Below are 15,077 nucleotides of genomic sequence, written 5' to 3' on the forward strand. Positions count from 1 at the left end.
CTAAATGGTACAAAGTTAAACATGAAACATTTTTCTTCAAATTTTAAAGCAAGATTACTTTTTATTTAAATTTTTTCAAATAATAAAAAAAGGAAAAGTGCCCTGTGCAAAAGATTGGGAACCCTGTCAGTAAGAACTAAGAGTCTACATTTACATTTGAGTCATTTAGCAGACACTTTTAATCCAAAGCGAGGTTCTTCCACAAGTTAAAGCATCACATCCATAGCTAGTAAAATACACATGAAGTGTTGTTCTAAACATATAGTCATCATAAGTGCAATTCTTTTTTTTTTCTTTTTTTTTGAGGGGGTTAGACAAGGGATAGGGATATCAGAAAGGGGGGCTGGGGAAATCAGGAGGGAGGACTAAGGTAAAAGGTGTGTTTTGAAATAGGGGGAGGGATTCTCAGAGCGGAAAACAGGCGTGAACGTGCAGCTCGACCGCCAGGTGCTCGTAGGGAGGGAACCATAAGGCGACCAGAGCTGGCAGACCGGAGTGGTCTAGCTGGGACCACTCCGTAGGGTAGGGAGTGATTAAGGATTGTATATAAGGTGGGGCAGTCCCCTTAGCAGCCTGAAATGCCAACACTAGGGCCTTGAATCGGATGCGTGCGGCAATAGGAAGCCAGTGGAGGCCAATGAGGAGCGGGGTGACATGAGCCGATCTGGGTTGACTGGTGATCAGGCGGGCTGCAGCATTCTGGACCAGCTGGACGGGCTTGATGGCACAAGCTGGGAGACCGGCTAGGAGGGAGTTGCAGTAATCCAGGCGGGAAATGATGAGCACCTGGACTAGGAGCTGGGTGGCTTTCTCCGTCAGGATATGACGGATACAGCGTATATTGTAGAGAAAGAACCTGCAGGTTCTGGCAGTGGAGGATACTTGTGGAGCCAGGGTGAGGCAGTTATCAAGAGTCACCCCAAGATTCTTTGCCGTACGGGAGGAGGAAACTACAAAGTCCTGAACAGTGAGTGAGAGGTCGATTGTCGGAGAGGACTACAGCAGGGATGTAGAGAAGCTTCAGGTGGTGGGAAGTCATCCACGCAGAGATATTAGCCAAGCAGGCAGAGATCTGTGTGGTGACCTGGGTATCGGGGAGGAAGGAAATAAAGAGTTGGGCGTCATCGGCGTAAGAGTGGTAAGAAAAGCCATGGGAAGAGATAACAGAACCAAGAGATATGGTGTATAGCGAGAAGAGGAGAGGACCAAGAACTGAGCCCTGCGGGACTCCAGTTTGTAGGGGGTGAGGGTCAGAGACTGAGCCCCTCCATGTCACCTGGTAGGAATGACCAGAGAGGTAGGAGGAAAACCCAGCAAGTGCAGACCCTGTGACACCCATCCCAGACAGCGATGAGAGCAGAAGTCTAGAGTCTTTCAATCCTCATTTTTGGTATTTTTCCGGATTCTTCCTGGCAAAACACCTCTCAAATATTCTTCAGCCTCCTTTTATGTAAGGCATGTTTGAGAAGTCTCCAGATTTTCAAAAATATTCAAGTCTGGGGACTGTGGTGGCCATTCCAAAACCTTGATCCATCTTTCCTGGAGGTAATTCATGGTTGATTTTTTGAGGTATGCTTTGGATTATTGTCTTGCTGGAATACCCCGCCTCTCTTCAACTTCAATGTCTGAACTGGCCTTTGAACATTAGCCTCTAGAATTTCTTAATATTTAGTGGAATCCATTCTTCCTTCCACCCACACAATATTTCCTGTACCCCCAGCTGCCACACAAAGCATAATGGATCCACTTCCATGCTTCACAGTTGGCAAGCTGTTCCTTCTCTACAAAGGCTTCACCCCTTTTTCTTCAAACATACCTTTTTGGTGGTGGCCAAAAAGTTCATTCTTGGTTTTCTCGGTCCAACGGTTCCAAAAGGCTTCAGGCCTCTCAATGTTTTCTTTTGCATGCTTCAGAAGCTTAATTTTGTGTTGAGGTCATAGGAAAGGCTGCTTTCTGGCAACTCTGCAATGTAGGTCTTCATTAAACCATGTTGTATTGTTGTCCTGTGAACAGCTAGACCGGTGCCCGCTACTCTTTTCTGCAGCTCTTTTGCAGTGATGTGTAGGTTCTTCTGAGCATTTTTTAGCAGGTCTTAGGCCATTCTATCTGAACTATTTTCTTCCAGAGCTTGCCTTGACTTCAACTGTTACATTTATCTTCCATTTTCAAATAATGGATAGTGGAAATAGGCCATTTGAAACGTTGAGAGTTTTTTGTAGCCTTCTCCTTCTTGGTGTAAAAGAACCATCTTCATTCTGAAAGCCTTGGACAACTGTATGGAGGAACCCATGGTTGTTAACATCAGACATAATAGCCACTGCAGTTGGATACTTTAGAGGTCATGGAGTTACATTCATTGTAAAAGACCTTTTTCGCCACATTTTTTGCCTACGACTATATAATAATCCATTTACAATAACATTAGTATTATTATAAGAAACCAAGTTTCTGATTACACAATGATTTTGATGATGTGTGACTGTGAATTTATACTTGCCCCAAACTCATTTAGACAACTTGCCTCAAACTGACATGTGTGCTAATGTTGGCTATATCACAAGGTCAGCTCAACACAGGACTGCACTTTATTCTCTCCTCTACTCAATTACCGTTTCAGACACGGTCTGTATTCAGGTAGGCAGGAGGCAGAATGTTGAGTAAATCGTACATACAGTTTCAGGACAATGTATTAGTAGCTGTTTCGGCCACAGCTTGTAGCCAAATTGTCACCTGAAAAATAGTACAGTAGGCTAATGTAATATCTATCTTGCTATCCAACCTGTTAGGTTTTGCCACCGCCGGGTGCAGTGATTGCGATGGGCAACTGCTACTGGGAACAGGGTAGCAGTTGAGTGATAATTTTTTCAAAAAGCCATCCAGTTTAGGTAGATTGCTGCCTTTTCCTCCTGGTCCTTTTTTATCCTCTCTTTTCTGCAGCCCACTTTTGCTTCAAGGGCTTTTAGGCAGCTAACTAGACACTAGGCAGCCAAATGGCGCTCAATATTTTATGACCAGCTAATATCAACACATGATCAAGACAGTTCACATTGGAAAATAGCAAACATATTTCCCAGAAGCACTCTATATGCCACTGCCCAAAATAAAATGGTTACAATTCGTGAACCCTTTTGACTACAGGCATAATCCTGGTCTCTTCCAAAAGGTAACCCTTTGGCGTTTGTTTTCCAAGAGTCAGAATTACTCCAAATTTTACTAAAACAAAGTTACAGAAGCTCAAATAGAGTGAAAGCTTTTTTTCCTCACTGAAAAGATTCTGCAGTGTGGCTGGTGCATTTAGGAACACAATGGAGCCAAGTCACTGGACAAATCCCTTTTCAAATTTTCACTTAAAATGAGCATTCTGCATTGTTTTTTTCTAATCTACAGTCGTGTGAAAAGGTGTTTGCCCCCTTCCTGATTTCTTATTTTTTTGCATGTTTGTCACACTTAAATGTTTCAGATCAAACTAATTTAAATATTATTCAAAGACAACACAAGTAAACACAAAATGCAGTTTTTAAATGAAGGTTTTTATTATTAAGGGAGAAATAAAATCCAAACCTACATGGCCCTGTGTGAAAAAGTGATTGCCCCCTAAACCTAATAACTTGGGCCACCCTTAGCAGCAACAACTACAATCAAGCGTTTGCGATAACTTGCAATGAGTCTCTTACAGCGCTGTGGAGGAATTTTGGCCCACTCATCTTTGCAGAATTCTTGTAATTCAGCCACATTGGAGGGTTTTCGAGCATGAACCGCCTTTTTAAGGTCATGCCACAGCATCTCAATAGGATTCAGGTCAGGACTTTGACTAGGCCACTCCAAAGTCTTCATTTTGTTTTTCTTCAGCCATTCAGAGGTGGACTTGCTGGTGTGTTTTGGATCATTGTCCTGCTGCAGAACCCAACTTTGTTTCAGCTTGAGGTCACGAACAGATGGCCGGACATTCTCCTTCAGGATTTTTTGGTAGACAGCAGAATTCATGGTTCCATTTATCACAGCAAGTCTTCCAGGTCCTGAAGCAGCAAAACAGGACACACACCTTCCAAAAAGTTCAACTTTTGTCTTGTCAGACTACAGAGTATTTTCCCAAAAGTCTTGGGGATCATCAAGATGTTTTCTGGCAAAATTGAGACGAGCCGTAATGTTCTTTTTGCTCAGCAGTGGTTTTCGTCTTGGAACTCTGTCATGCAGGCCATTTTTGCCCAGTCTCTTTCTTATGGTGGAGTCATGAACACTGACCTTAACTGAGGCAAGTGAGGCCTGCAGTTCTTTGGATGTTGTTGTGGGGTCTTTTGTGACCTCTTGGATGAGTCATCGCTGCGCTCTTGGGGTAATTTTGGTCGGCCGGCCACTCCTGGGAAGGTTCACCACTGTTCCATGTTTTCGCCATTTGTGGATAATGGTTCTCACTGTGGTTCGCTGGAGTCCCAAAGCTTTAGAAATGGCTTTATAACCTTTTCCAGACTGATAGATCTCAATTACTTTCTTTCTCATTTGTTCCAGAATTTCTTTAGATCTCGGCATGATGTCTAGCTTTTGAGGATCATTTGGTCTACTTCACTTTGTCAGGCAGGTCCTATTTAAGTGATTTCTTGATTGAGAACAGGTGTGGCAGTAATCAGGCCTGGGTGTGGCGAGAGAAATTGAACTCAGGTTTGATAAACCACAGTTAAGTTATGTTTTAACAGAGGGGGCAATCACTTTTTCACACAGGGCCATGTAGGTTTGGATTTTTTTTCTCCCTTAATAATAAAAACCTTCATTTAAAAACTGCATTTTGTGTTTACTTGTGTTGTCTTTGAATAATATTTAAATTTGTTTGATGATCTGAAACATTTAAGTGTGACAAACATGCAAAAAAATAAGAAATCAGGAAGGGGGCAAACACTTTTTCACACCACTGTTTATCCAGGCAGTTTTAGATCTAGAGATTCCAAAAGGACATATGGATACTAAATGATATTATGGATCTCATGATGTGTAAAATACTGCATTTTCTTTCTGAACTATAGAACATTTTTTATCCTGAAAAGTAGGCTCACTAATCTTTATTGATGATGTAAGTCATGATGGTAGGAGCAGGATGAAGTCAATCACCAGGCTTGAACCCAAGTGAGCATGTATTTCACCTCCTGGAGAGGAGATTGAAGGGAAAAAACCCTGAAACAAATAACAACTGAAAGATGCTGCAGTACAGGCCTGGAAAACCATCACAAAAGAAGAATGCAACAGTTTGCTGATGTCAATGGATTGCAGGCTTGGTGCAGTTATTGCAAGCCAGGAATATGCTACCAAATATTAAGTGTTATGCATTTTCATTTACTTAAATACTCTCTGTTACTCTAATACTTTTGCTCACCTACAAATTAGGTGGTCTGATACCAAAGGTGCTATATTCTATGTAGTTTAACACATCTAGGTGTAAATAACAGGAAATAAAAGCTGAAATTCTGAACTTTTGACTCATGTTCATCTTTTTATCTGAACCCCAAATGTATTCAGTGTATTGTAAAAACAAAGGAATTGGCCTCGCTGTTCCAATGCTTTTGGAGGGGACTGTAGGTGTCACAAATGTGCCTGCCTTCTCCTGCACATGTGTGTACTGAACGTTCCTGATCAAGGCTTGGAATGAGATAAGTCATCACTGCAAAGGTTCTGGGTTCCAATCTTTGTGTTTTTTTTGCCCATTTTAACCTTTTCTTCTTGTTTGCCAGTTTCAGAAGTGGCCTTTTCTCTGATACCCTGCCTATTATACTGTTTCATATGAACTGTATTAACTGCATCAATGTATTATAATTCTATTTCAATAATTAATCATAATATTTCCAATTACAATTTCATTATCATGAAGTGTCATGTCCATGTCCTTTTCCAATTGTTTTTCCTTTTTCTAGGTGTTTTCTGTGTTTTCACTCCATGCTCTCCAGTTTTTCATTTTCTGTTTCTTGCCCTGTGTGGGTGGCTTGTAGCGTAGTGATTAAGGTACATTACTGGGACCCGCAAGGTTGGTGGTTTGATCCCTGGTGTAGCCACAATAAGATCCACAAAGCCTTGAGCAAGGCCCTTAACCCTGCTTAGTCTAATCAACTGTACATTGCTCTGGATAAGAGCATCTGCCACATGCCATTAATGTAAAGTGTAATGTGTAATGTGTAATGTTTCATGTCCTCTCTTTTTTCATAGTTCTTTCAGTCAGTCATTAGTTTCACCTGTTTCTTGTTTTCTGTTTCCCAGCCATGACACCTGTTCATTGTTGAGTTAATTTGTCGGTGCATTTTTTACCTGCTCTGTTCCTGGCTAGTTCGTCTACTCAGTTCTTGTGGTTGCTTGTTCTCTGTTTTGTTCTAGCCCCTGCTTCCCCATCCCGTTTACCTGTCTGGTTCTCATTTCTGGACATTTGCCTGGGATTACAATTATGTGCCCGATTACCCTTGTAATACCCATTTGCTGGAGTTCGACCACTGCCTGCCTTATCTGCCTGTATCTATTAAAGCATTCCATTTTGTCACCTTATCCCTGAGTAAGCATTTGATCCTTCGTCCTGAAGCCTGACAGGAATTTGGTTTTTTTCATTTATAAATGTTTGATTTTGATATGATACATATGCTAGAGTGAAATATAATGCATTTTCAATATTTATTTTCATGCTTCTTTGGCAGTGTAAAAGGTTTACGAAAATACTGTTCTATATAGCACAACCTCTTTATTTAACATGTCTGTTCATGTTTGTTTAAAATTATCTGTTGGCTTTCTATAATACTGTGCTGTGCCTATGAGTTGAGTGATTAATAACTCCAATAGTAATAACTGACTGTACAGTCTACTTTATTCTACTATAGCCTTTACTTCCTATTGGAATATGATAGATAAAATCTATTATCCTCTCCATTTATGTTCTTCAAGGATCACATTTCCCAAATGTACCCTGAAAGTACAGTAATGTTCTCTTTCAAATGAGTACTTTTTCCAAGCAAAGAAGATATAAATTACTGATACACTCATCGAGCACTTTATTAGGATTTTTACTTTATTACACCTACTTATTTTGACCGTGGAATCTCAGAAACTGCTAATCTCCTGGGATTTTCACACACACTGGTCTCTAGAGTTTGCAAAGAATGGGGCAAAAAACTGAAAAAAGGAAGAAAAAAAACTCCAGTGAGCAGTAGTTTTGCAGACAGAAATGTTAATGTGAGACGTCAGAGGAGAATGGCCAGACTGGTGAAAGCTGACAGGAAGGTGACAGTAATGCAAATAACCACACATTACAACAGTGGTATGCAGGAGAGCATCTCTGAACGCACAATGTGTCATAACTCTAAGTGGATAGGCTACAGCAGTAGAAGTAAAAAAAATAAGCCTAATAAATATCTAATAAAGTGCTCATTGAATTTATATTGCTGGCTAGGGGCACAATTTTACGTAGCTATAGGGTACCGCCCCATTGACAAGCATTTGTTCCTTTATAGGCACTTTCTGTAGCTTTATTGTAGGCATGACATTTTTATCTAGGAAACAAATCATTTACTTTGAAAACCTGTTTCTCTTCAGAAAGCAACTGCATTTGAACAATAACACAGCTATTAAATTATTAAACTAACTTTTTGCACTGTAGTTATGTAGAAGGCATATGCAGTAATGATTTATCATTGTCTGCAGCTATTGTTAGAACAGTTTATCTAAGGCCATTTCCTCTTGTGAATATATATTTGAGCTAAATTAACATAGTTTTTCTTGTTTACCAAAGATTTTAGAGACAAACACACGACTGCAAAACTGTCACACGACTGAGTGAGTAAGCATTATCATTAATCTGGCCTAAGCATAACCAAAATGTACTGTTTCTATTTTCTAGATTGTTTCATGCGCGCCCCAGGGATGGCGTCGCTCCCTGCTCGTCCGCGTGTCAACGTGGCGTTTCAAAACCAATCGAAAATCGTGTCTTGCTCAGCGCAGCCCCCTTCTTTACAGTCCTTCGGCTATAATATCTCGTACACTGTTTTCTATTGGTTAAGGAAAGCGATGGGACCGCCTTCCCTACAGTACAATTTAAAAAGAACGCGTTGCCAGCTCAGCATGAAGAAGTTTTTCAGAAGAAAAACAGGTAAGCAGTTTTTATTATTATTTTTTATTATTATAAATAGAGTAAATAAGTTTAACGTATACATTCCGAACAAACAATTGCTTTAATTGTTAGACATTACCCACAGGTCTAATGGGTGTTTACATGTTACTGATAAAGTTTTTACAGCAGTTAAAGTTTTGCTTTTGCCTTCTGCGATAAAGAAAATAATGAAAGTTTACCGACTGATTGTATCGAATTGTTTTATGGATGCTGATCGCTGTAACAAATAACGAGGTACACTTTTTATCTATACAGAGATAAATCACAGAAACATAACGGGTAAAAATGTAAGCTGTTCTTAGTTTTACTTGGATAGGGAAACGGAATGTTATATCTTGACTATAATCTTTGATTAATTCGTAAAACACAGAAACCCAGGACTTAATTGTAGGCCTACAACCTTGATTGTCCTCACACCTCGAAATGATTGTAATCAAAATAAAATGATTGTAATTATTTTTTCAGCAACTGAGATACACATACACATTAGTGAGTGAGTCTATGTGAGTCTATGTGTAGCACCGAGTTGTCTGTATGTCATAATTTCAGTGAAATTATAAAATTAAGTTTAAACGATTACACTGAGGGCTTGCTAGCTAATATAATTTAGGGTGGCTCATCATGTTCACAAAGTGACAGTAGCTTATTAAAACGCTACAATAAGATCTACAACGAGATTAGCAAATTACCCAGCTAGCGCAAACGGTTGATTGAGAGTTTTCTTTACAGCTCTCGCAATGTAACTCTGTACTATTGGAAACCATAATATTCGAAAAATTGATCATCCATTTAATTGAATGGTAGTCATACATCACTGTGATATACAGTGCAGTACTGCTGTGTGCTACTTTTGCAGAAGAGCAACGATGGTGCTGATGCAGTTACTATGGACAGTGCCAATCTGTCTGGCTCTGACTGTTGCCGTGCCCACACAAGAGAAGCGTGTGCATCGCCACGGTGACCTGAGTGACCACGCACATGATGACAAACAGGGCTACCAGTATGACCATGAGGCTTTTCTTGGGAAAGAGGACGCAAAGACCTTTGATCAGCTGAGTCCTGAGGAGAGCAAAGAGAGGCTGGGGTAAAATTGCTCTGTTCTTCTGTTACCATAGTGCACTATGCCTCAAATTGTATACCACGATACACTACGATAAAAATAATAATCATCATAATTGGATAACTTTATCCAAATATACAGTAGACATATATACTGTATGACATATTTTATTTTCCTGTTCCCCTAACAGCCCTGTATGCACTGTAAATTCCATGCATGGTCCATTTAATCTTATTCCTCTGTTCTCTGGAAGGAAAATAGTGCATCGCATCGACACAAATGGTGATGGTTACATCAACCATGGAGAGCTACACTATTGGATCAAACACAGACAGAGGAGATACATCGAGGAGAATGTGAACAAGCACTGGAATGAGTATGACCTCAACAAGGATGGACTGGTCGCCTGGGAAGAGTACAAGAACACAACCTATGGCTATTACTTGAGTGAGTATGTGGATGTAACGGAGAACAGTTCCACTGGACAGAAGGGAGCAAAGAGTTCCCAAAATTAGTGTGAAAGAGTGTGTACAGTTAAATGAATCCATTTACCTTCAGTGTAATTTTAGAAATTCACATTAACAGTATGACCATTTTTCAGATGAAGAGTTTGATGACGTTGATGACAAGGCCAGCTACAAGGCCATGTTGGCCAGGGATGAAAAGAGATTTAAAGGTGCCGATGTCAATGGTGATGGCATAGCAACCAAGGAGGAGTTTACAGCCTTCTTGCATCCAGAAGAGTTTGATCACATGAAGAAAGTTGTGGTGGCGGTGAGTAAAAGAAAGTGATGATGTTGGTCATGTAGATAACCTGACTGGACTTCACAGTTCAATTTCACTGGCATAATATATGCAAACCAATGCCAGTGAGAGAATAAATGAAAATGTTTTAATAAAAAATAGTGCATTTTCCTCTACAGGAGACAATAGAGGACATTGACAAGAATGGCGATGGGCTGATTGACGTGCAAGAATATATAGGCAAGACACATTACTCTTGCTTTCTGTCCTATATCTACAGGTTGATGAAAATATGCAATTTCTTAATTTGCTATAAAAAAATTATTTTCATTTCTTTTAGGTGACATGTACGCTCCAGAGAATGGGGAGAGTGAACCAGACTGGGTTCAAACTGAGAAAAAGCATTTTGTAGAGTTCAGAGATGTAAACAAGGTATTTCTGATTTGTATACAAAAGTGCAGTAATAAAAATAAGTATGAAAATTTTTTATAAATGTATAAATTAAGCTGTTTATGTCCACAGCAGTTTGCACAGCTGACATTTTGTCCTGTAATATAGACCATTTATACAGCTGGATATTTTACAGGAGCAATTTGAGGTTAAGTACCTTGCACAAGGTCACAACAGCACCTGGGAATAAAGCCCACTTCAGGGCTGGGTTTAGGATTGTATAGTTACAAGGCCAAGTCCCAAATCATTTTTCTACACTGTCACCATGCTACTGTATATTATAATATGCTCATCTTGTGTTATAACACCTTCAGCATAAATTTTAATTTAATACGTTGCTGCATTTTTCAGTTTAGTAGGTTTTCATTATAGAAAGGAAGGAAGAATGGAAATCTTTTTTAATTGTTTTTGAATCCTTACTTATTACAATAGTAAATAGTTTATAGCCACTGCGTTCCTAGGGCCAGTTGAATTCACTCTTGGTAACGCAAGATACCCATTCATATAACATTCAATGTTGCCACAAATGCAGCATGCTGAGAAAGAAGTGAAAAGACATAAAGGGATGTATCTGTGTGACGTAGCAGGGAACAGAGGTAGTTGTCACAACACCATTATTTTTGTCAGGATGGGTCCCTAGATGCTGCTGAGGTGAGTCAGTGGATCCTCCCAGGAGAGATTGACCATGCGGACAATGAAGCGAAACATCTCATTCACGAGACAGACACAGACAAGGTACACTTACCTTTTCACTTAATTCACCCATGTAACTCATAACGTCATACCAGTGAAGCAACACTCACTGGTATGAGATTACAATACAAAATGAGATTCATCAGCATGGTTGGTATCTCCCAAGCCAAAAGTTTTGATAAAGAAGCCAACTAACCATTCTGCATAATGTCTTAATGTCCCATGTTGGGCCTTGCACTTCCAGCAACTGGATAGGGTAACCTGAAGTTCAATAAAAATCTTCAAAAAAAATGTCTGTGGTAGCTGCCATAGTTGAAGAACAAGGTCATTTTGGGGAAGTCAAAGGAAGTCCAGTCATAATGAGCCTGGTGTAATCTAAGAAATGTGAAGAGTAACTATATATGTTAGACAGCAAAATGTGGGTATAAGGTATTACCACAAACGGCAAATTCACAATGTCAATCCTTAAAAACATCACATAAGCAGTGTTTTTCCACTGAATATGCCATTATCAGTGCACATCAACATGTACAGTCCCCTCCAAAAGTATTGGAACAGCAAGGTCAATTCTTGTTCCAATACTTTTGGAGGGAACTGTAATTAATAATTAAATGATTAATTGAGATGATTCAAGTAAAGCACTGAGGTGATTGTGAGTGCTGAACAGGTAATTCTTGAAGAATGTATCATTATTTAGGTGACGGGAGCCTGAAATACAACTGTATTGTACTCACTGAAAGCACAGGGCTTGTGATATGTAATGTTTAAGAGAGATAATTGCATGGCATGTCACATGAAATATATTGGATATGATCAGAACTTCATTTGACTAAGTTGTGTATTTACAGTTGCCATAGTTAATAACAAGAAAGTAGCTTAAAACTTTTGCTGTGACTGATTAATTGGTTTTGATTGATCATTTTTCTAATGACCTACATTTATCTTTCTCTCTCTTTCTCTCTCTCTATAAATGCTTTTGTGATCTCAATGCTCTTGTTTGTTCTATGATTGGCTGAGCAGGATGAAAGACTTACCAAGAAGGAGATTTTGGAAAACTGGAACATGTTTGTTGGAAGCCAAGCAACCAATTATGGAGAGGACCTCACTAAGAAACATGATGAGCTCTGATGTCACCTGAGGGCTTGGGCAGGGAATTGGTTTATAATTTTTGGAGGGCTGGAAGGGTAGGGTGCAAAGTTTATGAGTTTCCTGCTGAAAACGAGTATTAGAGTGATTGTAAATTATGGTAAACATTAAGCTGAGATTTTATAAATAATTGTTACTGTTACATAATACCATAACTTGAGACATTTTTGCATGGCTGTGATAATGATTGTAGGAAAGCATCTAAATTGACTTCAGTTCCTACAATATTATGAGAATTATATAAGAAAGCAGAAGATACTTGCAATGAACCTCACTACTTTGTAAAATAATTCTTCATTCATTCTTAAAGGTACAATAGGTAGGATTTTTGTGTTGAAACATTGTCGCAAGACCATTGTAAATCCCTTCCTATCGTTGAAAAAGGCTCACTGACATGTTGACTCACCCTCTGCCTGTGTTTATAGTCCTTAAATTCAGGTTTTAAAGTGTACATTTGTCGGGCCGTCAAATGTATCAAAACATTGTACAGCTGTACAACAATTAAAGCTCATTGGTTGAAACATGGTTCTAACTCCCACAGCCAAGCGAAGAGTACATATCTAGTTATAAAAAAATGCTGGGGGTTTTTTTCGGTAGCAACAAGCAAATTAGCTATAGTTAGCTTGAAGAATTTACAAATATCCACTTACGACAAAATATAGGCAATAGGAACATAGTAGCGATTGCACAAGTGTGCTTCAGGTGGATATTTGTACATTCAGGAAGCTAACTAGTAATAGCTCATTTACTTGTTATAGTGAACTGGTATTGTTTACTAACTAGATAAGCAATAGTATACAGACTTTCAGTGATCGCTTGGCTGGAGTGCAATTTGGGCAGCTACACATTCCTTTTGTCTCTTTACGTGTTCAATCATCCGTCAACCTTTATTTCTCTCAAACTGTAAGTTGCAGTTGCATCGTTTGTGGTAGGTTATCATATCTTAGTTATATAGCCAGCAAGTTACGCAGCCAAATAACTTGCTTGCTCACAATATATTTGGTTAGCTAAAGTGAACACAATAAATAGTGTTGTGTAGCACACCAAAGTCAAGATCTCATAAAGTCACCTGCTCAGCGAACATTTTTTTACTAGAACACTACGAAAAGACGGCAGGCTCTGTTGCGTTTGTCACTGTCAGTGCAAAACAGTGCACGAGAACACTGAACTGTATAATAACGATTTATATTTCGCATTATATTCATGGACTGTGGGAAGCATAAACATTGTTGTGCTTTCAGGTTGTCTGTGATTGCAATTCCTCTCTTGACCGTTAGGAGACCAAAATTAACTATTGTACCTTTAACTAAACTTTGCTTCACACTACAATGTACGTAGACTGTCAATATTCCATATATTTTCAACGAGGCATATTATAATTCTGTCTGAATTTTATATCTTATTGTATAATTTCATGTGATGTATTTTTCTTTTGGAATACCACATTTTTTTCTTACATGATGCACTTGCCCCAAAACAGTATTCTGTAAATATAAATTTCTGCCATATTAATACTTTCGTTATATGCCGTTGTTTACCATAATTTACCAAGCATTCCACAGTACCACTTCAGCTATGATGAGAACTGGGTTTAGGGTGGTATTTATACTGTCATGAACACAGTTTTCGACAGGGGTATTTTAAAACCAGCCATACCTTCAGAATTATTGAAGATAGATAGAAATTTTCAAGGATTTGTTGGTGGGAGAGATTGTAGATAAGACCTTTTATAAATAAGACAAAGTGAAAAAGTTTACATTTTCTATATTAGAGAGACAGAGGAAAGAGAAGAATGTTATTTCTTTTTAAATCTACATTCTCTACATGGAAAGGAATTACAATGAATAAGAAACCAGTAGGTCAAAGGGTAAATTCCACTATTTAAATCAAAATACCAAAGGATCATTGCTTTTTTGGAATGACAATGGCTGACGTAATTTCATCATTCACATTCTAATAAAGACATTGTATTTTCTCGTTATCATTGCCATTTATTTTTTAATGTGACAATTTACTGTTCCAATTATAACTACTGATATAAATTATATAAGTGTGATAAAAAAGTATATGGCATACCAGACATGACATCATGCCTTAGGGCCCGATTTACTCAAATCTTTAGCATATGCAAACCTTTTAGAATACATAAAACCAATAACATGACTGAGTGGTCATGGACATATTTGTTCAGCACCTATCGTTGGTTATTAGCGTTGCATGTGCTAAAGGTCTTAGTAAAACAGGCCCTAAGTGTGCTAGGAACTACCAGTCATTTATTATTGTAACCTATTTTAGTTATAACTGGCCTATTACACGGTATGCAAACTGCATTTAGACAATTGTCTCATTTTGTTCCGTTATTATAAATTTACATTTTTATTGTACTGCAGTATTGTTTTCATTGTACTAGACACTACAGTCAATGGTTATATTACCAAACATTTAAATTGGCTCTGGATTCAGTGTGCCATCTGGTGGGTGAATGTGTATGCTAGTGCTGAGCAACCACAGCCCCTCAAAACCACATGGGTCTGCCATTACTTGTGTTCTCCTGCATTTATTATTCTACTGAGACTCCACCTCACCCAGTTACCCACTATGAGCTCATGTCTCCTTCCAAGGTCGTAACATCACAACCTTGTCTTTGAACTGAATCAGCAATCATCCTGAACTTGACATTCTCCACGAGAAAAATGTGTTGGTATAATACTTGACATCAGAGTACCATAGTGTCCAGGAGTACTGATCTGATTCCAATGTGATGAGGTACCCAGATTCCAGCATTGTGTTCTCACCTTCCATTGCAATGCAGGCGGTCAACATTACTACGTTTACGGTTTTTTAGATTCTGTGGTT

At 38.8% G+C, this 15,077-nt stretch overlaps 1 protein-coding gene across 1 annotated transcript; it reads left to right on the forward strand.

Annotated features, from left to right (window-relative positions):
* The first annotated feature begins 8,038 nt into the window (after positions 1-8,038).
* Positions 8,039-14,202, forward strand: LOC133121850 (reticulocalbin-1-like). Its single transcript, XM_061231358.1, has 8 exons — positions 8,039-8,107; positions 8,985-9,212; positions 9,442-9,635; positions 9,790-9,962; positions 10,112-10,172; positions 10,273-10,364; positions 11,010-11,117; positions 12,096-14,202. Exons 2-8 carry the CDS (start codon positions 8,995-8,997, stop codon positions 12,201-12,203), a joined length of 954 nt encoding a protein of 317 aa, XP_061087342.1. The 5' UTR covers positions 8,039-8,107; positions 8,985-8,994; the 3' UTR covers positions 12,204-14,202.
* The last annotated feature ends 875 nt before the right edge of the window (positions 14,203-15,077 follow it).

Source organism: Conger conger, chromosome 2 (genome assembly GCF_963514075.1).
Source record: "Conger conger chromosome 2, fConCon1.1, whole genome shotgun sequence".
NCBI classification, from domain to species: domain Eukaryota; kingdom Metazoa; phylum Chordata; class Actinopteri; order Anguilliformes; family Congridae; genus Conger; species Conger conger.